At 44.6% G+C, this 22,401-nt stretch overlaps 1 protein-coding gene across 1 annotated transcript in view; it reads right to left on the minus strand.

The window, feature by feature from the left end:
• Positions 1-5,270: 5,270 nt before the first annotated feature.
• The window catches only part of LOC309356145 (uncharacterized protein), a 34,187-nt gene continuing 17,056 nt past the window's right edge, over positions 5,271-22,401 (minus strand). The window contains exons 8-15 of the mRNA XM_081887325.1: positions 14,716-15,359; positions 11,303-11,385; positions 10,868-11,024; positions 10,015-10,176; positions 9,396-9,521; positions 8,838-9,058; positions 7,357-7,379; positions 5,271-5,669 (exon numbers count right to left, since the gene is read on the minus strand). Coding sequence (XP_081743451.1) covers positions 5,524-5,669; positions 7,357-7,379; positions 8,838-9,058; positions 9,396-9,521; positions 10,015-10,176; positions 10,868-11,024; positions 11,303-11,385; positions 14,716-15,359 — 1,562 coding nt within the window. The 3' untranslated portion in view covers positions 5,271-5,523. The remainder of the gene's footprint in view (positions 5,670-7,356; positions 7,380-8,837; positions 9,059-9,395; positions 9,522-10,014; positions 10,177-10,867; positions 11,025-11,302; positions 11,386-14,715; positions 15,360-22,401) is intronic.

Consider the following 22,401-nt stretch of genomic DNA (forward strand, 5'->3'; position numbering starts at 1 on the left):
ACAACACACAATCTTATACACTACTCTCCTGCCTTCACTCACTTGACTTTATCTACACTAAAAAGCCCTGAATCTTGTAACCTTTCATTCAATTTGTCTTACATTTTAGGGCAAATCTGCCTAATCCAGGGGTCAGTAACCTTTTCCAGTCATGGGCCGGTCCACCGTCCCTCAGACCATGTGGTGGGCCAGACTATATTTTGAAGGGGGGAATGAACAAATCCCTATGCCCCACAAATAACCCAGAGATGCATTTTAAATAAAAGGACACATTCTACTCATGTAAAAACATGCTGATTCCCAAACCATCCATGGGCTGGATTGAGAAGACGATTAGGCCGCATCCGGCCCCTGGGCCTTAGCTTGCCTACCCCTGGCCTAATCCATGCCTTCCAGAACAAGATGCAAACCAAAATGCAAGTATCCTTTGATACCTGCACTTCACCGAATTTTGCAATGCCACATAATGTGTACAAAAATGCACACACTACTATACAAGTGTGCACATACAAAGATGCAAAGATACATTATTTTAGGGGAAACTGCCTTGCAACAAGGTGGATGTTGAGGAAAGTTGCGTACAAAAATGTGTATATTATGAAAAGTTCACACTATAACGTGGATGAATTTTCATTAGGATTCTTTTCATAAAATTTCAAACTGATGAGGAAATGAGCTTAAGATTGGAAAAATCAGCAATGAAGAGAAGCCAAACTGGACATCTTTGCCCATCCCTACTTGCAAGTCTAATAAATACAGAAAGGGTGTGGGAAAAGGCAGACAATTGATGCTGGTAAAACTGGCCTTTGTAGAAACCTTTTATATGCTTCTCCTGTTAAAGATTTCAGAAGTGTCTTAAATCTTTATAAGCTTCTCTCTTGAACTGCAGAGGTGCACCTGCCTGACAGGTGGGGTGTTTATACACCTTTTAATAGCTAACAGTATAAGCCTAGCACTGTCTACTTGGGAGTAAGTCCCATTGGTTTCAGTGTGGGGCTTACTCCCAGATAAGTGAGCTTAGAGTGGTGTCCTAAAGCATAATAAATCACTTTATTTTACATTACTCATCAAAAATTTACATTAGCCAAGCAGGCAATCTTTATCTAAGAGAATGAAGGGGTGCAGGTCTGTATTCACCTAACTTCTGTTTAAAGTAAACTAATTGAAATTAGTGACTCTGAGTTAGTAATGATAATTAACTGCAGTGAGTCTTTTCTGAGTAGGGCTAGCATTGGATACAACCCAAAAATCTCACATTTAAAAAAGGGGTGTACAACAATTAATGGAAGAATGAAAATTAATGCTCTAGCAAAGGAGCATGTTTAGATTCCTATCTCCCAGCCAGCTGTCAGATTATGTTCTTTGCAACAGCCTATTTATGAATGGATGAGTCTGTTTCTGGTCCAGAGTCACAGCCACTGTAAATCTGTTCAATCCCATTTCCACATTAGATTTTTTTTTAAGAAAATGCTTTAAAATTGCATATGGAATATGCAGAAATGGCGAAACGTACCGGAATAATAAGAAATCAAGACAACAAACTTTTTATAAAATAATGGAAATGGTTTATTGAATATTTACAGATACACTGTAAACAGATAAAATCATTAGCTGGATTATTGTAATAACCAGCATTTTTATAAGAGCAGATATTTACATTAGATAATTAGATGAACAAGTTAAATGAGTTTGGATATGCAGAAGATATTAAAAGACAAATTTAAGGAACTGCAGAAAGAAGGGGAAGGAAGTCAAATTTTGAAATGTTAAATTGATTGTAAAACTAATGAAAATGTATAAATTTGGAAAGTATAAATAAAAACCTAATAAAATAAAATAAAATTGTATTAAATTTTTTCTTATATACTTTTTGCCCCCGAAAGACATTCATCCAATGATACACAATCTTAAGTGGAATTTTATGCCCTTTTGAGCTGAAAACAGCAACAGAAAATATGGAGAATTGCAAAAAACAAACAAAGGATAACTACCTTCCAACCTGCACATTGGTCCATGGCCTACAGATCATGTCACTTCGAATCTGAATCCACAAAGAGAGAATTCCTCAAGCAGCTCTTGTTCATTGTCTCCTTCATGTTCATAGTTCTCGCCTTGTCCACTGGCTTTATTCCCTTCTGTGCCTCAAACTGTAATTTATCTTCTGGACTGTATAACTTATTGATTCACTTTCCTTTACAAACCGGGAGAGCTCAACACGTTATTCAACATGAGATCTTTTTAATGCACCTTTGTTGCTTAGCAGTTCGGCCGCTTTTTGTGACTGCATCATATTGAGCAGCTGGGAGCGTTTTAATCAACATTCGATCCAAATAAAAGCCCAAATGTGTGAAGTTTTTTTTTTTACAAGATCTGTTCTTCGTGAAGATTCTGAACACATCACTTAGTCCCCAAACTAGGGACCCACTGAGCATTTCTATGGGTTGATTACAAAAAGGTCAAACAGCAGTCTTAAGTAATAGAAACCCATGTTGTCCTCCAATTGCATCCATAGAATGGTTTATCACCAGTTTGGCTGTATTCCAAATATCCACGTTGTCCATATCTGTAAGAACAGCCTCATCCAGCAATAATTTTGTTGCCGCCTTGATTATTGCAACCTTTCACAACATCTTCGAGTGACAACCCACCAGTTTACTTGAGAAATAGGGTACCACATTTTCATACAAAGAAAGGCAACTATATCTCGGTTCAGGGAAGCAACAGGAATTCACCCATAATTTGCCATCCATTGTGTTTAGGTTCTGCCCGCACGCTTTGCTCTTCAACTCCATTGTTGTCGTTCCCCAAAAGAGGTCTCAATTTTCCTCTACCGACATCAGCTCTGTGTTTTCATTGTTAGTTGTCTTCCTCTTAAGACACCTTGAGAGAATATGCTCCTTTCCCCCTCGACTCTCTTGTCCTCGACTTTCATTTGTTGTCCCTCCTGCTATTAAGTCTCATTTGAATTGGTGGCTGTATAATTTAGATCAGTAAAGTGATTTTTTATGACATTCCCCATAAAGGGCGATATGCATTGGGTCGTGTGTGCTGACTCAGGAATAGCAGCTGAGCTGATGCGGGTAATTTTTACAAATGATAATGATGAGCCTCTGAAAGCCCCTTGTTTAGTCTTACCTGCCTGCTGGAATGCAGACTGGATAACATGCTATTATTTTTTTATTAGCTTGCCAACACTCATATTTAATACCTGAGAATGCGCCGAGCTTCCATGAACATACCTGAATCATTAAGATTTTGTAATAATGTCCTTATAAAAGCTTGAAGGATGCAATCCCTTATTTCAGTTCATATCTGGAGCTTGTCATTTTCATTTGTTTTATCTGAGCAGTCAGCTGCTATTAACTCCTTGAATTGGGCCTTACCTGGGTTGTGTCTAAAAGTGAAGCATTGCCATCATCGCTCCACACTCAAAACCTAGTTTTGCATATTTGTTATCTTTCGGTTATTTGTTATACTGTTGGTTTCTTGGTGACTCTTCCATCGGCAACAATTCCAAGGCAGCATAAATCAACCAAGAAAGCAAATATTGTGCGTGCCCACATTTGAGAGACAGTGTGGTGTAGTGGTTAGTGTCAGACTAGGACCAGGGTTTGGAATGATGTTGTCCTTCAGCTTCAGCGTCCAACACTGTCACCTAAGTGCTGTGGTAGAATTGCACCAATCGTTTATTATAATTAGGAGCAGGTACAGTGGTACCTTGGAAGCCGAACGGAATGTTCGGAAACCAAGGCGCGGCTTCTGATTGGCTGCAGGAAGCTCCTGCAGCCAATCGGAAGCTGCAGAAGCTGTGGTGGACGTTTGGGTTCCAAAAGAACGTTCGCAAACCAGAACACTCAATTCCAGGTTTGTGGCATTTGGGAGCCAAACCGTTCAAGTGCCAAGGCATTCGGCTTCCAAGGTACGACTGTATTTGGTAGACAGCCTTTATGTTGCTCTGGCTTTTCAACTAGTCTGGAGAATAATAATAATAATAATAATAATAATAATAATAATAATCCATGTGGCACAGCCATTGCTGTGATTCAGAATTACACAGAGGTATGACAATGAAAAAGCTGCTGTCCTGTGCTCTGACGCACCCCATTGTTCAAACTGACTTTCCCATTTTATAGACCTTGTTTTCCTCCAAGATTTTTATGTGCTGTTTTCTTTGCTTTTCATAAAGCAAATAAGAGCACCCCTCACCTGCTTTAAGACAGGTGGAGTTGTCTTTTATAAACTGGATTCTAGGATCACGGCCAAGAAGTAGAGTTGGCTTACTTCCACTGCCCCCTCTTTGAGACAGGGGCGGGGAATGTGCAGCCCTAAGCCGCATTTCGTGCAGTGGTGGGAGCCCCATAGAGACAAGAGGAGAGTTGGGCAGGGGACCCAACATGGATAGAGCAATTGAAAGGGGGTGAGGCACTTAAAATTTTAATTTCAGACCATTGGCAATGGTGAAAACATGGAGTGGATGGAGCAATGGATGGGAAGGACCTTCTGGAAACGATCAGTTCATGCTTCTGGGGCAAGATTAATCTGTCCCTTCCCCCAGCATCTCATGGGGCAAGGAGGAAATGGCAGGGGGAAGAGAGAAGGGATTGGCAGAAAGAGGGGGAGAAGAGATGGCAGGCCACTCACTTTTCCCTAGAGGGAAGGTGGCCATTACAGTACAAAACATCCCCCTGTTTCAATAAACCATCTATTAAATCTGATTTAATCAGGGGGTTATAATCACTATATTAAAAAACCTCAAATGGTTATTACAAGAGATCCTAGGTCAATGAAGAAGATTGAAGGGGGCATCAAAGTCAGTTCAGCTGTAGGAAATATGCTGTTTGTGTTCCATGAATGCAAGGCGTTGAATTTCTTGGGGTTCAAATTTCAGTATGAAAGGGGGAGTTGGGTGGGACCCAGTGTGCTGTAGTAGCTAGAGTGCTGGACTTGGACCTAGAAGGCTGAGAGTTCAAATCCCCACTGGCCCTTGAAGCTCGTCACTGTCACTGCCTCTTAGCCTAACCTGCCTCACAGGGTTGTTGTGGGGATTAATTGAGGAAGGGGAGAACCATGTACACCACCATGATCTCCTTGGAGGAAAAGGTGGGATATAAATGCAATAAAATAATAAGTAACTTCCCCTCCATCCTTTTTTTGCAGTGTGTGTGTGTGTGTGTGTGTGTGTGTGTGGATGATGTCAACAGAGGCGGCTGGCCCAAACTGCAAATCCCAGTTGCCTCATGGAGCTACCCAATAAACAACCCGACACGTGATTATTTGCAAAAAGAGCTTGAGGCGACCTCTTTATTGAGAGCATTACAAAAACGTGCATCTGTCGTGATGATGACGAGGAAGGCAAAGCTGGCGAGGGGATGCCGTTAAGAAAGTGGCCAAGCCGAGGCACACTTGAGTAAAGCGAGGAGGGGTGCATGCGTTTCTCGCAGTGAGCTGTGGGCGTGCTACGGGCAGGTTTCTCCCCATAGGTGAGCACAGCTTTCGGAACCGGAGCGTCGTTCCTCAGGAGATTCAGAAGTTGCTGGTGGAGTGCTTTTTGCTGGTTGTGATGGTGGTGCTGCTGCCATAGCCGCCGCCGCTGCCACCACCACTGCCGCTGCCGCTGCCGCCACCGCTGCTGCTACTGTGGTAGCTGATGCTACCTCCACCATGGGATCCTGAGAGAAAGAGTGGAAGAATGTATTGATGAAGGACATCGTGAGACCCCTGTGTTTCATACAACCTCAAATCCTCACTGGTTTCTAATTCCATAAACAGCGTGCCATGGTGACCATTTTAAGTCAGACAGTAATCTTCCTTCTCTGGTTGTCTACCCTATGCATGTCTACTTGGAAGTAAAGCCCACTACGTTCAATAGAACTAACTCCCAGGTAAGTATGTACAGGATTGCAGTTTTTTTTTTATATCCCCCACAACCCCAAAATCTTCAAACCAAGAGGAAATGTCTGGCTATGTCAGCCTGGATACCTGGATAGCTCAGCTGGTGGATCCCTGTGAGGAGGGACTGGCTGTGAAACTACTCTCCAAATGGGGAATAGGACGTCTCCTAATGACTCTCAGGACCCTGAAGAAACTACAGCTCCCAGAATTCTTGAGATCGGGAGCCATGATGCATTAAAGTGGTGTCATAGTGCTTTAAATGTATAGTGTGAATGTGGTTTAGATGACCTCCCAGATCTTCTTCAGTTTTTTGCTTCCAAGATTGTGTATACCAGCATTCCTCAACCTTGTGCCTTCCAGATGCTGTTGGACTCCAACTCCCACCAGTCCAAGCCAGCAGGACCAATGATTGGGAATGATGGGAGTTGGAGTCCAGTGATGCCCAGAGGGCCACAGATTCCCCATCCCTTTTAGAATAACTCGAATGACTCTGACAGTGTAGTTAGGGGCCGAGAGAATGGGAGGGTGAAGGAGTACGGACTGCTGGTTTTTGGCTTGTGTAACCTAGAACTCTCAGTCTCAAGAAATGAGAGTTTTACCCAGTTTCAAGTGCCTAGCAAAGTTTTAAGGGGAAATGATGTGCATCTGTGTGCTTGAAAGGTCTCTAGTTACTGTATAGAGAAGCTTTTGGGAGAAACAAGCCTTACAACTTTGAGACAAACTGCATAGCATCCCAATGCAAGATTTCCTTCTAAGGCAAAATGCAGCTTGGGTGGAAGGCAATTTTTGCTGTGACTGCAGAAATTCAGTCCCCATTCCACTGTCAGTGTACTGACATACATATTTGATAGCAGCGCCCATGCTTAGCATGTTGTGCTGTTTTGCTCCAGGACTAGGGTGAGGAAATTGTGGCTCTCCAAAGGTTGTTGGACTTCAGCACAAATCAGCCTCAACCAGGAGGGTCAATGGCAAAGGATGATGGGAGTTGTAGTCCAGCAACATCTGGCGGGTCACTGGTTCCTCATCTCTGCCTTAGACCAAACCAATGCTGCTCACATGGACTGATAAGAAATCCTCCACTATCTCAGCCAGAGATATTTCCCACCCCAAACCTTGAGATCCTTTCACTCAAGGGTAGACAACATGGCACCCTTCAGATGTTGCTGGACTACAACTCCCACCATTCCTGACCATAGGCTGGGACTGATGGGAATTGTAGTCCAACAACATCTTGAGGCACTATTTTGGCTGCTCCTGCTTTAACTGGAGACTGAACATTTGAACCTGTGAGCTTCTATATACAATGCATATATCTGACTATGGTTCTGCAGCTCACCCTTGGGGCGTGTAGTATCATTAGCCTTCCAGAAACAAAGGCCAGCATTGCAAATCATCTTTTGCAGCAAAAGAACCCACCCGGGCTCAGTTCACAAATATATTTTATACGGCAGTGGGAATCCTTACCTTCCTTTGACCATCCTGTCATCCTGTCAAGAAGGAGGAAAAGAAAGGGCAATTAGTAGATGATTATGAGCAACAGTAGTTGCCCTGGGGAATCTCTGTCCCCAGATGTGTCAGAAACAGCAGGACAAAAGATGCTTTGAGATATAGTAGGGCACCTTCTGATATGGCTGGCCATTGGGATTGCTGACCCCATGGAATAATGAAATTATTATAATGTGGGCAGTTAACAGAGAATACAAACTGAATCGTAATGCACAATATTGTCCTTCCCCAAATTATGAAACTATTCCCTGGGAAAGAAGACATCAGCAAGGTCACAGCAGAGACATCAGGACAGGAAGAGCTGAAAATACCCACTCTCAGTGTTGAGATATCACGGGACATCACATCCCCAAAGTAAATCTAAAGTCAGACAAAGCTGAAAACTTTTTATGGTCATTGTTTTCAGTGAGGTAAAATAAGGTTTATCCTTAACCCTCCCACTGGACAGAGAAGTGATGGAGCAATAGACAAATTCGCAGAGGAGAGGGCTATTGACAGCTGCTATCCATGGTCTGCCTCCATGGTTGGAGACTGTCATGCTTCTGAGCACCACTTGCTGGAAGCCACAGGAGAGAAGAGGGTTCTTATGCTTGGCTCTTCTTGCTCGCAGGCTTCCCACAGGCATCTGATTGGCCACAGTGCAAACAAGTTGCTGGATTAGATGGGCCATTTGCCTGCTCCACCAGGGCTTGAGTTCTTATGATGCAATGGGTGTCACTTCTAGTATCGCTATTGATAGAAATAGGCAACCTACACCTTTAGAATAACAGACATGGGGGCAGGCCCCACTGTCCACGGAGTAAGCAGCAGAAACAGAAAACAGGTCTGAAAAGCAGGCGCACCATTTTTCAATGTCTTAGGGATGACCTAGAATTTGCACACCTCTTCCCATTCTAAAAATGAAATTGACATCAATCTCAGCAGGCGGGCCAATAAAATCAGGGCCATTTTTATGCATCGCCTGGCCTTTGGCTTGGAGCCAATTTGATTCCCTCCCCCTCTTTCTTTTTTCCTTTCTCCTCCTGCAATGAGGCTACATTTTAATATTTTAATGTTTCAATATTTTAATGTTGTATTTTAAATTTGTTTTTAAGTTGTATTCATTCAACTTGTTTTTATTATTGCTTGTTAGCCGCCCTGAGCCCAGCCTTGGCTGGGGAGGGTGGGGTCTAAATAAAAATCATCATTATTATTATTATTAAAAAGAAATCTGATCTGTCACTAACTGGATACTCCAATAGTTGCCACTGGCTCTCTAAGAGAACATCTATAAGATACACTTGATTTCAAGCATTTCTTTCTCATAATCATGCTTTACATTTGTATGGGGAGGAACCTTAAACACTGTTTTAGATGCACACCTAAAAACATCACATATGATGGAGCCTTTGGGAGATCTCTCCCCTTTGGTGGCTTATTCTGATTGCCCAGTTACATACTTGGAATCCTGGCCCTCCAACAGGTTGCGGTAGGTGGCGATCTCCTGTTCCAACCGTGTCTTGATGTCCATGAGCATCTTGTATTCTTGGTTCTGGCGCTCCATGTCGTTCCTCAACTCGGCCAAGTGCTCTTCCACACCAGAGATCTGGTTCTGGATTTGGGCCAGCTGAGCGCAATACCGTCCTTCTGTCTCTGCCAAGCTGGTTTCCAAGCCAGCTTTCTAATGAGGGAGAAAAAGCAGAAGATCCAGAAATCTACAAACACTGCAAACCGCAAACCTCTCTCAGAATGCTGATGACCAACTCTCTGTCTGTCGGTGTTTCTAGATCTCATGAAAGTTTGAGTATCGCCGATTAATGATACTTGCAGGAAATAATGGTGAAGGTAGCTCTCACTACCTACTTCCATTGGGAATGTCTGTGCCATTAAGACGTCTGGTTGGCCATGTTGGATAGGCAAAATATGCCAACTAGCTATGTCATTGGAGTGACCCCAGTGTGGCAATTCGTAGGCCCTTTATCTGTCAATCAACTTCATTCAAGGAAGTTACCACATACCATGCTAAGCTGTGACTGCAACTCAATCTCCAGGCTCTGTATCGTGCGCCTCAGTTCCGAAACCTCGCTCTTGCCGCTCTGTATCTGCTCCGTATGGGTGGCGACTTCGCGGTTCAGTTCGTCAGTCTGAAAGAATGAGGGTGAAAAAGTTTCATGCTGGAAATCTTTACAATGAAAAGAAAAGAAATCATGCTATAAGTAATACGTACACCGCTCAGAGCATACCCACACTGCAGACCGACAGTGCAATCCTATGAATGTCACACTGTGTTGAATAGGACTTCATCCCAGTTAAGGAGGTATAGTAGGGATGAGGAACCAGTGGCCCTCTAAATGTTGATGGAATCCAACCCCCATCACCCCCAGCCAACATGGCCAATGGTCAGAGATGATGGGAGCAACATCTGGGTCTGCAGAGTGGAACTGTGTTAATACACATTCTCCTTTTTTTAGAGGGGGGCCCTGGAAACCACCTCTCAGAAGAGTTTTTAGCAGAGTCCTCATTAAACTACAGTTCCTAAGATTCTTTGGAGGGGCTCAAGACCCTTAAAGTGATATGTTGAACTAGACAATATGCTTTTGGTAAAGCGACCCCAGTCCCTAGGAGAGAAGACCCTACCTTGGAGAAGAACCAAGCTTCCGCATCTCTGCGATTCTTGTCTGCCAGTTGTTCGTACTGCTCTCTCATCTCAGTCAGAGCTTTGGTGAGATCGATTCCGGGCGCAGCGTCCATCTCGACATTGACGGTTCCTGTCAGTTGAGTGTTGTACTCTTTCATGAGCTTGGTAGGGCAAGAATGGAGAGGACATAGGTGAGGATTCCCCTGGTAGGCAACGTGTTGCACCTTTCAGCATTCTGCAATATGTCATGATGTGTGGAATGGCCTTCATGCGATCAATGACAAACGGCAACATGCAACAGGGCTGCGCACATTTCTGCTAAGCTTGATACCCAACCATTGTTTCTATTGGTCAAGAAGGCCTGGCTTTCTTGCTTCCTGAAGGGGGAAAGTAATTGTAGTCCTTTGTATTTGCTGCTCAGGGAAGGAGTTTTCTAGGGAAGGAGTAACCTGCCATGTGTGCAAGAGAGAAGGTGGGCGAGGGATTGTAAGCTTGTTGCAACCCCTCCCTCTGATCCACAACATTGATACTGCACCCCAAGATGCATTCTGGTGCCATTTTGAAAGAGGCACTCTGTGCTCTCTTGCCAGTAGCTTTGTCAGGAATGGTCAGCTCATATGGTAAGTTTCATAATTTTGGGGGAGTGGGTTGCCGTTGGTGAGCCCCTGCTTTGCCACATGTGGGCTCCTCTTTATGAACTTCTGTAGGGATTATTGCCTTATGTAATTCGTGCAACTTTTGTGTATGACGCTCACATCGAAAGGCAGACCCAACACCTCTAAATGGATGCCCCCAAACTGAATTGTAAAGTTGGCTGAAGTTTCCCTGCCCTTTTCTTTTTCCTTCACTCACCTCCTCGTGGTTCTTGTTGAGGTAAGCCAGTTCTTCCTTCAACCCTTCAATCTGCATCTCCAGATCAGATTTGGACAGAGTCAGCTCATCCAAGACTCTGCGCAGACCATTGATGTCAGCCTCAACGCTCTGGCGGAGGTGCAGCTCATTCTCATATCTGCCGGTTTCAAAAAAGAAAAAGGAAAAAGTCAGCAATGGGTGATAAACATTCTCCAATAAAGCCTGCCACCTGTATTTCTTGAGATGTATTTCTTGAGGTCTTCCTCCCTCTCTTCCCTTCCCTTCTGGTTTTCTTTCAGCTGATATTTTAAATACACCTTCCACCAAACTTTCTGTCCCTCACTTCCTTTCCTTTTTCCTTCATTCCTCTCTCACTTCCATTCCCCCAGTGAGAGACCTCGAATAGTGGAAAAACAGAATAGAGAAGAAACTTACTTCAGTCTGAAGTCATCAGCAGCCAGCCTGGCATTGTCAATCTCCAAGACAATCCTTGAATTGTCAACTGTGGCATGATGGATCTATACCAAAGGGACAGAGAAGAGAGGAGGGCCCATGAATGTTAGCAAACATTTTTCATTATCTGAGGATGCAATGGTTGCTCAAATGGAGAATTGTCAGGGACTTAATTTGTGGGTAATCTGTACAGGTCATGACATCAACATTCGTGATTGTGAATTTGCATCTAGAGGGCAGTAGATATTTTAGACTGACATTAGTCAACATGGTGCCCTTCAGATGTTGTTGGACTCCAACTTCCATCAGCCCCGGTCAGCTTGGCCAATGGTCAAGCATGAAGGGAGTTGTAGTCCAACCACATCTGGAGATCACCAGCTTGGGGAAGGCTGTTCTAGATGAATAAATTTGAAATTAATTCATACAAACTTCTTCAGCAGCCTAGGATTTTTCTGAGGAGAAACTAGTTAACCTAATTTCTTTCCTGGCAAGTCTTAGCATCCTCCCATCTGGCATGGTGTGATCTGTTCCTTCTTTTTGTTCTACATTATGTTTTTCCCCTCAAAGAATTATAGTCTGGGACCCAACTGAGGCTCTGTTCCAACCTTTGCAATAAAGGATGTTCTACCCATGTCTTCCATCCTTTTCTTGGCAAACATCCAAGGGCAGTTTTATGTATTTAAGTAGAAAATGAGCCATCCAAATTAAAGTAGCAGGCCCATTCCTGTACAGGTGATCCCTTGACTGAATAAGTTTAGGTGCAGTTAATTTATAATGCAGTATAATTGACTGGCAGACTTCTTAATATTTCATTAAAAATAAAATTATTATGATTTCCAGCCATATATCTAAGGGCATGGAGAATGTGCAGCCCTTAGAATAGGATTCTAGCTTCTGGCATGGGGGGGGGGGTAATGACTCCCCAAGGACTCTTTGAAATAGTCTAGGATGACATGGAATTCTACCTTAAGTGACACAAGAGCAGTGTTTAGAAGCTGTTCCTCCTGAAATGTAGTTATATGAAATGCAAACTTTTTTCAAAAAATGGATTTATATATTGCTGTAAAAGGTACACTGCCACATCTTTCATAAATGCAAAGTTAATTATGGCTGTGATCCAGTGGATCTGGTCCATTGGATCTGGACCTGGAAGAACTGAGTTCAGACTCTGCTCAAGCCAGTCTGGACTTCAAGATCTAACAAAAGTATCCCGTGCCCCTTGAAATCAATAGGGACTCCAGATGTTGTAGATTATAACTTTCACCACCCATGACCATTAGCCATGGCAGCTGTAGCTGATAGAAGCAGACCACAACATCTGGAGGGCACCACATTAGCTATTCCCAGGCTGGGCATTTAATGTGCAATTAAGTTCCACTGACTTCAGTGGGACAATGTCTGTTTTGCTGGATTTGATGCCCTCGGTATATTAATCTTAGCTCATCTAAAGGGAAACAAAACGATCTGCTCCACGGGATTGTTGGTGAGGATGAATGAGGTAGGAATAAGAAGTGAGTGCACAGTGAAGCCCTATAGGCAAGGTGCCCTGCCCTCTTCTAATATTGGAGAGGGTTGTATTGGTCTTAATGGAGTTTCATAGGAAAATGATGGAGGACAGCAGAGACACCATTTCTCAGCGATAAGAAGTGGTGGGTGACACAGTCAAGAGCATCAGTATTTTATATATGCGTGGGAAGGTTTCCAGTTTGGGACATGTTTGAATAGATACCACAAAAGGAAATATCAGTGATCTGAATTGGGGGTGAGGATTCTGTGGTCCTTCGGCTGCTGTTTCCATTGGGCCATGCTGGCTGGGAGTGATGGAGAATCGAGTCCCACAACATTTGGACAAAAGTGAATGGCAGAAGGGAGACCTTCCTTCCAATGACATCCTAAAGCAGGAATAGCTCACCTAAAACAGGGATAGCTCAGCTCCTGCTCTTGAATTACAGCTTCCACCATCCCTGACCATGCTGACTGGGGTTGATGGAAGCTGGAGCCCAGCAACATCTCAACCGCCACAAGTTCCCCATCCCAGGACTAAATAGAGCCCCCTGGTTTTCCCATCATGGGCCATTCCTTTAGTTTATTACTAATAAAGAAAGACCTAGTGAAGTGAATAATTCAAGCAAGTTATTAGTTGATTAGCCCCAAGGAGCAATGGTGGGCACAGACTAGAAATTTAGGGTCAGTTGCTTGTGCATGCTCATCCACTGATGACTGCAACATCCCATGTTTACTTGCATGTGTGAGTGAGGCATCACAGAGCAAATGTGTCAGAGTCTTCATTTCCCCTTAAACGCAATGTTTCTCAGTGGGAGCCATTCATTAAGTGATTGGTTTGTCACTTAGCAACAAGGCTGCACTCAAACAAGTGCCAAACAGCCATACATTTCTATAACCCAGTCCCTCGGATTTTGTGGGGCAGTAACTGAGTGCCTTGGGACTTGTACACAGTTCCTTTCCTTCATTGCTGTGTAACCACAACCACTCTCTGCACTATTCAGAATCAAAGATAAAAGACTTGCAGGTCTGAGGGCTTAAGCCAACCCAAGGCATGGCATGAAACACACCCAGAGCCTACGATGCAGATAGGGTGATGGGTAAATCCCAGGTTACAACGGTAAATTTGTTGAATAGATTGGCCAGTAGCATAACAGTCTCTACTCCTGTACTTTTAACATTAGTCTCATAGTCAGAAATTAAGGTGGGGAAGCTTTTCCTAAAATAGAAGTGAAGTTTTCTCCATGACTTATCTTCTGGTTCAATACCAAAGTTAGAAACTTCAGTAGTTTATTGCAGCAAAGCTATGCACATCAGAGTGAATGACTAGTCGCTGTTTGCTTTTCTGTCTCACAAACAACCTAATTGAATTAGTCTGGGTTTGGTCCTAAACACTTTTAATCATGTCTTGCTATTTTTGTGATGTTCCTTAACTTCATTTTTTTTCAAATCAGTTGTGTTTATCAGTTATTATTATTATTATTATTATTATTATTATTATTATTATTGATTTAGTTATTGATTTAGCATAATAAAAACAATTACTTCCACAATCCAAATCTGCAATTGTACCATAGATTCCTGCCAAAAGATGGGTTGTAAGCATCATAGGAATGATGATGATGATATCTGATACATCGTGATTAAATTTGCCATTTTCTACAGCAACAAAGTATTAGAAGATGGAAGCTTCAGAAAGCCACCTCTCATCACTGGCATATCCTTCTTGTGAGGCTGTGGACTCTCCTTCCTTGGAGGTTTTTAAGCAGAGGTTGGGCGGGGCCCTGCCATGGATGCTTTAGCTAAGATTCCTGCACTGCACAAGGGTAAACTAGAGGAGCCTCAGGGTCCCTTGCAACTCTACAATTCTACAATTCTATGAATGATCTTACCTTGTCACGGATGTCCTCAATGATCTTGAAATAGTGGCTGTAGTCCCTGGATGGGCTGGTGGGAGCCTGCTTCATGTGCCATTCTCGGATCTTCACCTCCAGCTCTGTGTTGGCTTCCTCCAGAGCACGCACCTTGTCCAGGTAGTTGGCCAGGCGGTCGTTCAGGTTCTGCATGGTGATCTTCTCGTTCCCACTCAGGAGGCCTCCATCGCCGCCGCCGCCACCCCCAGCCAAAAAGTCCCCAAAGCCATAGCCGCCTCCACCTCCAGCACCAAAGCAACTTCCATAGCCTCCTCCAGCACCAAAGCCACCGCCGTAGCCAAGACCACCACCAGAAACCAAGGCACTGCCATAGCCACCTCCTAAACCTCCTCCTACTCCACATCCATAACCACCTCCTACTCCAGAAGAGACAAGCCTAACGGAGGAGGAAGACACACGGCCTCCGCCTCCGCCATGGATGCTGGACGAGCCAAAGCGTCCGGAGGAGATGCGGCTGGAGCCCCCGCCAGCACCCAGGCCACCACCATAGGAGGAAGAGGAGCTCTGATAGAAAGACATTGTGGCAGCAATGAATGGAAGTTCAGCTGTGAGACTGTTACTCGGCTTGGCTGAGCATGGAAAAAGCTGGCCTTGGCAGTGTCAGCCAGCTCCCTTTTATACTCCTCACGGGGCGTGTTCTGTCCCACAGCAGAATACACCCTGCTGAAACCACACCCTCAAAGGTGAGGCTCCGTGAAGATGATGTGCTGTCTTTGAAATGCAACCACTTGTCCCTTGGTGGGCTGCCCCCCCCTCTCTCTGTGTGTGTGTGGGGGGGGGGCGGCTTCTTAAAAACCCAGTTAAACAAAGGAGATTTCATTCAGGGTGCATCACTGTTATTTTTAGCCAGTGCCAAGTGTGCAGATCACATTTCCCTTCTTTTTTTATATACATTTAACCGGGGGGGGGGGGCAGCACTGCCTGCAGCCAAGCCTGGCCTCATCTCATATCGGGATTAATTTATTATAATCAAGCATAATAGCCACAGATGCACTCAGCTTCTTCTTCCAGGTATGCCTTTCACTTAACCCCCTTTTCCCTCCCCAGAACGTTGAACAAGCAATTCACGATTCATTTACTTTACTTCCTTCCCGTCTTAATTGCTGTCAGGATTGTGGAATCATAGAGCTGGAAGGGACCCCAAGGGACCCCAACCCCCTGCAATGCAGGAATCTCAGCTGAAGCATCCATGACAGGTGATCATCCATGCTCTGCTTAAAAACCTCCAAGGAAGGAGAGACCTCCCAAAGGAGACCTTTCCACTGTCAAACAGCTCCTACCACCAGAAAGTTCTTCCTGGTGTTCAGTCGGAATCTCCTTTCTTGCAACTTTAAGCCATTGGTTCATGTCCTACCCTCCAGAGCAGGAGAAAACAAGCTTGTTCCCTCTTCCACATGACAGCCCTTGAGATATTTGAAGATGGCCCTCATATCTCCTCTCAGTCTCCTCTGTTCAAGGCTAAGCTTCAACCTTTTCCCATAAGCCTTGGTTTCCAGACCCTTCGTTATCTTGGTTGCCCTCCTCTGCACACATTCCAGCTTGTCAACCTCCTTCTTAAACTGTGGTGCTGAGATCTGGACACAGGACTTTGGAGATAACACCCTCTGCTCTGGAAATGCAAAACATAGTCTTCCAGGAATGCCCCATGGTAATGTCTGGAGGTGGTGCAAGAGCCCATCATTTCTCTTCTATGTAATCTTGTGTCTGAGAAGCTCCAAGAAGATAGTTTGCAATGAATTAGTTTGCTTGCCTCTTCCTCCTTCAGGGTTTGACAAACAAATTCAAATGTTTTGCCTAAGACAGATGAAAATTGCAAATGGGAAATGACAGAGGGCACATTTTTAAAGGCACTGAATAAATTATTATTATTATTAATATTATTACTTGAAGGGACAGAGGATTTTTTAAGAGAGAGAGAAAGAGAAGAGCCACAAAGGGGGTCACTTTTGTTTATGAAAAGCTTGTGGTGTGGTTATTTGGCTGTTTATTGAAAAATCATTCTGCTTTCCTCGCAGGGAGGTTATTCCACATTGCATCATGCGATTGTCACACTTTCCTCTGTGTTTTCCCATCACTTTCCTTATTGCAAAGTCTGCTCTTTTGGGTTGCTCAAGAGCACCAAATCAAATTTAATTGTGGAACTTGAATTTTCTGGAATGTGATTAGATCCCAAAAACAGCAACTGGCTGGAATCACCCCAGTGTTCCTTACCCTTTTACAAAAATGCACTTACAAGATAAATTGTGCTTAAAAATGCATATATTTGTGAAAATAACATATGGATGTGCATTTTATTAGGGTAAACTGCTTTGAACCAGACAAAATTGCGTACAAAAAATGTGCACAGTAGAAGAAATAAACACTAAAATGCTGGTGGATTTTCATGGGGCTTTGAATTCCTGCCCCCTGCAAACTGATGTGGGAATGTGGTGAAATAAAGACTGAAAAAAATGAGAAACTGCAAGAAGTTGACTGTTTAGCCCATCCCTATCCTTGAATAAACATGCATGTGATAGAGCTGAAACATTACCTTTCAAAGTGCAATTTAAAACCAACTTAAAGCATGTGCAGAGTATTCTCGCTTCATATCCGAATGATTTATTTGTCCATTTATTTTACAACATTTGTATCCCACCATTCCTCCAAGGCTCTCACGGCAAGCATACATCATCTCTCCCAACCCCACAATTTCACCTCACGGGAACCCTGTAAGGCTGAGAGTGACCCAAGGTCTGACTGATCCAAGGTCACCCAGTGGACTCCATGGCAGTGGCGTAGCGTGGGTTGTCAGCACCCGGGGCAAGTAATTTGCGCCCCCTAACCTGTGGATTCGCGCCCCCTAACCTGTGGATTTGCGCCCCCTAACCCTAACCCCCAGATGTTGCGCCCGGTGCGGCCGGCCCCCCCTGCACCCCCCACGCTACGCCACTGCTCCATGGCCAGGGGAGGATTGGAACCCAGGCCTTTTCAGTCTAACCACTACATTACTCTGGTTCTCACAACCAGTTGCCCACTTTTAGGATTCTTCAAATTTGGGTGTGCAGATGTGCCTTGAGCCTTGGTGTTTTTTGGTTTTTGCTTTTTTAAAAAATTCAAGTGTTCTCCTGTTGCAAAAGGATTGTATCCTGAGTAATAGCAATTAAAAAAATACTATTGTATTTGAGAGAGTGGGTGACAAAAATGAGGGATTTTTCATATTAGTCAAAGGTTGTTCTTGCTGACGGGGCGAAATCTCTTGCCACAAACAGTCGCTTAGGCTGAACCCTTTCATGGGCAGCTGCAGTCCCAGCCCAATAAGAAAAGATGGAACGTCTGTTTGCATCCTGGGAGTCGAAACTTCTGCCGAGACGCTCCTGTTGACCCACACCTTAAGAATCTGCACAGGCTGGCACTGCTTTCTCGGTGCAGAAGAAAAAGCGGCTCCAAATGTCTCTGGAACAAGATGCTGAACCTCCAGGTTTGGAAAACATGTCTCAGAAGGCACTTGGCTTCCAGCCATGATTTATCAGCAGACATGCCAGGGAAATGATTGATAGTCGCTAGCATCTTGCCAGATCTATATATCACGAAGGATTCGGTATTTTAACAAGCAAGTTTCGACAAACCCTTGCTAATCGTGGAAAAAAATTTTTTTCCAGCAGGCTCACGTAATGTTACTGGGATTAAAAACTAAACTCAAGCTGATTGTTATCCAGTGCATGGAAAATGGTGGTTGGGTGGGTTTTTTTGCCAGCTCACCTTGAAATGAGACACACACAGAGCAACGGGAGGGAGGGGTTGTAGGTGGTGGGCAAATTGATTGGGTGGTGGGCAAATGTCTGAAAACACTCTGCCTCCAGAGGCTCAGATTTCACAGAATCATAGAACTGTAGAGTTGGAAGGGACCATGAGTAATCTAGTCCAACCCCCTGCAATGCAGGAATCTTTTTGGCAAGCATGAGATTAAGTGCCCCGTGCTCTAGATTTAGGGAAGGGTAGTAGATCAGTGAGAGTGAGAACTGGACCATAAAGAAGGCTGATCGCCGAAGAATTTATGCTTTTGAATTATGGTGCTGGAGGAGACTCTTGAGAGTCCCATGGACTGCAATAAGTTCAAACGCATCCATTCTTCAGGAAATCAGCCCTGAGTGCTCACGGGAAGGACACATCCTGAAGCTGAGGCTCCAATACTTTGGCCACCTCATGAGAAGAGAAGACTCCCTGGAAAAGACCCTGATGTTGGGAAAGATGGAGGGCACAAGGAGAAGGGGACGACAGAGGACGAGATGGTTGGTCCTCTGTCGAAGCTACCAGTGTCCTCGAAGCTACCAGCATGAGTTTGACCAAACTGCGGGAGGCAGTGGAAGACAGGAGTGCCTGGCATGCTCTGGTCATGGGGTAATGAAGAGTTGGACACGACTAGACGACTAAACAACAACAACATAGATCAGTGGTAGATCACCTGGTTTGCTTGCAACCCCTCCTCCCCAAGTTCAATCCCTAATGTCTCCGAGTAAGCAACACTGAGGTAGATGGAGCAGCAACACTGAGGTAGATGGAGCAGTTGTCTAATTTGGTATAGGGCTGTTTCCTGTGCTCCTGTAGATCATCATCATCATCATCATCATCATCGTCATCATCATAATTTATTTATACCACACCCATCTGGCTGCATTTCCCCAGCCACTTTGGGAGGCTCCCAATCGAATATTAAAAACGCAATACAGCATTAAACATAAAAAACTTCCCTAAACAGGGCTGCCTTCAGATGTCTTTTAAAAGTAGGATAGATGCTTATTTCCTTGACATCTGATGGGAGGACATTCCAGAGGGCAGTTGCCACTACCGAGAAGGCCCTCTGCCCAGTTCCTTGTAACCTCACATCTCGCAGTGAGGGAACCGCCAGAAGGCCCTCGGCGCTGGATCTCAATGTCCTGGCTGGACGATGGGGGTGGAGATAGGTATGTCTTTGATGGAGCACCAAGAAAGCTTCATCAGTGTAGTTATTTAGAGCCAAACTAAAAATGAAGTTTAGTGCAATTTTTGCATTTAGTATATGGGAATTTTTTAAAAATGCAAATAGCATGGCTGGTAGGGAGCTGATCGTGATTGGGATTGCAGTAGGTTAGTGGGTGGGTTTAGGCCTTTCCTTGCTTGCTGTGATCTCGAATAAAGTCTTTCCTCTGAAACTGCTACTTGCTTTGTGGGAAATTCCCCCACTGATGTCAGTGGGGGATTTCCTTCCAACGTCAAAACTAGTTTCAGGGGAAAGCTTTTTCTCAGAGCCCCAGCACAAGAAGAAACCGTCAGAACCCCCATCTGTGCCTGCTCTTACCACGTTAATGATTGGTTCCCCTTGCCTAGCTGGTGCATTTGCACTTTGAAAAGATCTGAGCATTCATTGCAAAGATGCACTCGACATCTTGATTAGCTAAGCCCTTGCGATGGCATCTTAGGCAATAACATGATGCAGAATATCCTTGCAAAAAACCACCAGTGGAGGGGAGGGAGCCTGGAAAACCTACAGACAAGCCTGCCTAGTGGGCATAGCCCTGAGATGTCTTCAAGAGGCATTTCCAGAAAGCATCAGCAAAGTTGGCAACCTTCATGATCCCTAAGCAGTTTAACCATCCCTCTCCTGTGATGGTTTTCTGAGTGTCTTCAGGTCATGCTCCATTTAGCCCTGAACGCTGTACAATCACATCTTTGTTCAAATCACAGAGGACCGGGATGTGTCTCAGGTCGATGCTTTCCGGCTTGTCATTCATTTGGCAGACAGGGTGTGCCGCGGCATGTTCCCATAGATTTGCTCTGGAAACAGTGCCATTGTCACGGTTTCCTCAAAAGGACGGCACCGACTAAGCTGATCTCGACGTCTCTCATGAAGCCATAAAGTATCATTCATGATTTTGTTCAGGGTACTTTAAGCTGTTGCCCACCCAGCCTTCTCTTCAGCAGAGCTGTATTGAAACCATAGCTGTGATGGGCAGAGTTTCGCAAAGGCTGAAGTGGGTGAGGCTCAGGAGGGATTGGCTAGTGCCACAGTCAAGCCCTGGAATTGGTGGTGCTCTTGGGACAGGACTTTGGGGGCAGGCATCCATGTCTAGTTTCACCCTCACAACCAGAAGTGCCTTCAGGGCTGGACTTCATAGCAGATACCGAGAGTCCTCACTCAACACAATGAGCAGGAGGGTCTTCAAACGCAGCAAGACAGGCTTACCTCATTTTGAAGGAAGTGAAGATACATATATATCTCCATCTAAAGAGCTCTTCCTCCCCTCCTGCCGTCAGTAAGGTCATTAAGCCCAGAGTCCAACATTAACTAAGAAATTTTGCCTGGGATCTTTTTTCACTGCCAGGTCAAAGAGAAAGGAAAGGAAAGCTTCCACCCAATCGCCTCCATAATGGATTTGGACATTTTGATCTCTCTCAGAGAAAAGTCTTCTCCTTCCACACCTCCAGTTCTTTCTTGGTTCGTTTAATTAATCTATTACATTTATATCCTGCTTTTCCTGCAAAGATCTCAAGGTGGTGCTCAAGGTTCCCACCCCTCCTCCATTTTATCTTCATGACAACCCTGTGAAGTAGGGAATTGCAAGCTCAATGCTGTTTTTCTAGAAAAAGAGGTGCCGGAATTCACCGTGAACGCTTCCCTTGTTCTCTTACAATGGCAATGGTGCCCACCTGAGAGGTGCTGGAACTGAGTTCCGGTGAGTTCCAGCTGAAAAAGAAAAAGCCTGGATCAGCCTGGCAGTAGGTGGCTGGGCCCAAGGTCACTCAGCAAGGTCACTCAGCTCGAACCCAGCTCTCCCAGTGGCATTAGTCCAACACTCTAACCACCCTATGCCCAGACAACCCAGATCCAGGATCTCATCATGCTAAGCCTGAGAAGAGCTATGGGTGGGAAATGGGACTCAGATGGAATAAGGAGCATCACAACTTGGCCGGATATGTATTGCAAACTAGGGGATTGCTACAAAATGTTGCAGGGTGCACCGCTCCCTGGTCAGGATTGCAACCACCCACTCCATTCTCCCTCCCTCCAGGGTTTCTGTCCCCTTCTACCCTCAGCCCTCTGTAGCACCAACGTTAGATAGCCAGTGTGGTGCAGTGGTCAGAGTGCTGCTCTGGCACCTGGGAGATCAGGGTTCAAATCCCCACTCGGCCACAAAGCACTCCGTGGGTGACCCTGGGCTAGCCACTGCCTCTCAGCCTAATATAACTTACAATGTTGTTGTGGGGGGTAAAATGGAGAGGGGGAGTAGTGTGAGCTCATTGGACAGAAACGCAGGGTGTAAATGTAATAATAGCAATATAAAGGAGAGGGTATGTTTGCGTTGCATTAAAATACAGACCATTGCAGAAGCCCCCAAAAGTTTAACAACATTGTTTTTTATTTTTAACCCCCCCCCCCCAAATCCTGGGATTCATTTCATTGGGGGTGTGGGGGTGCCATCTCAATCAGTAAGTTTTCCAGAGAAGTTTATCTGTTGGCATTTCGGTACTCATGGGGACATGGGCCATTCGACAAATATTTTTTTATGTTCTCAAGGAATGCACGTTCCTCTGTATCCATTTCACCTCGAGCCTTCCTATCTTGCTGATGCCCACCCCAGCGACAGATACGAAGTTGTGAAGGAACTACTTTTTTTATATAAAAAAGGA

The sequence above is a fragment of the Podarcis melisellensis genome (genome assembly GCF_964234715.1).
Source record: "Podarcis melisellensis genome assembly, chromosome: 13".
NCBI classification, from domain to species: domain Eukaryota; kingdom Metazoa; phylum Chordata; class Lepidosauria; order Squamata; family Lacertidae; genus Podarcis; species Podarcis melisellensis.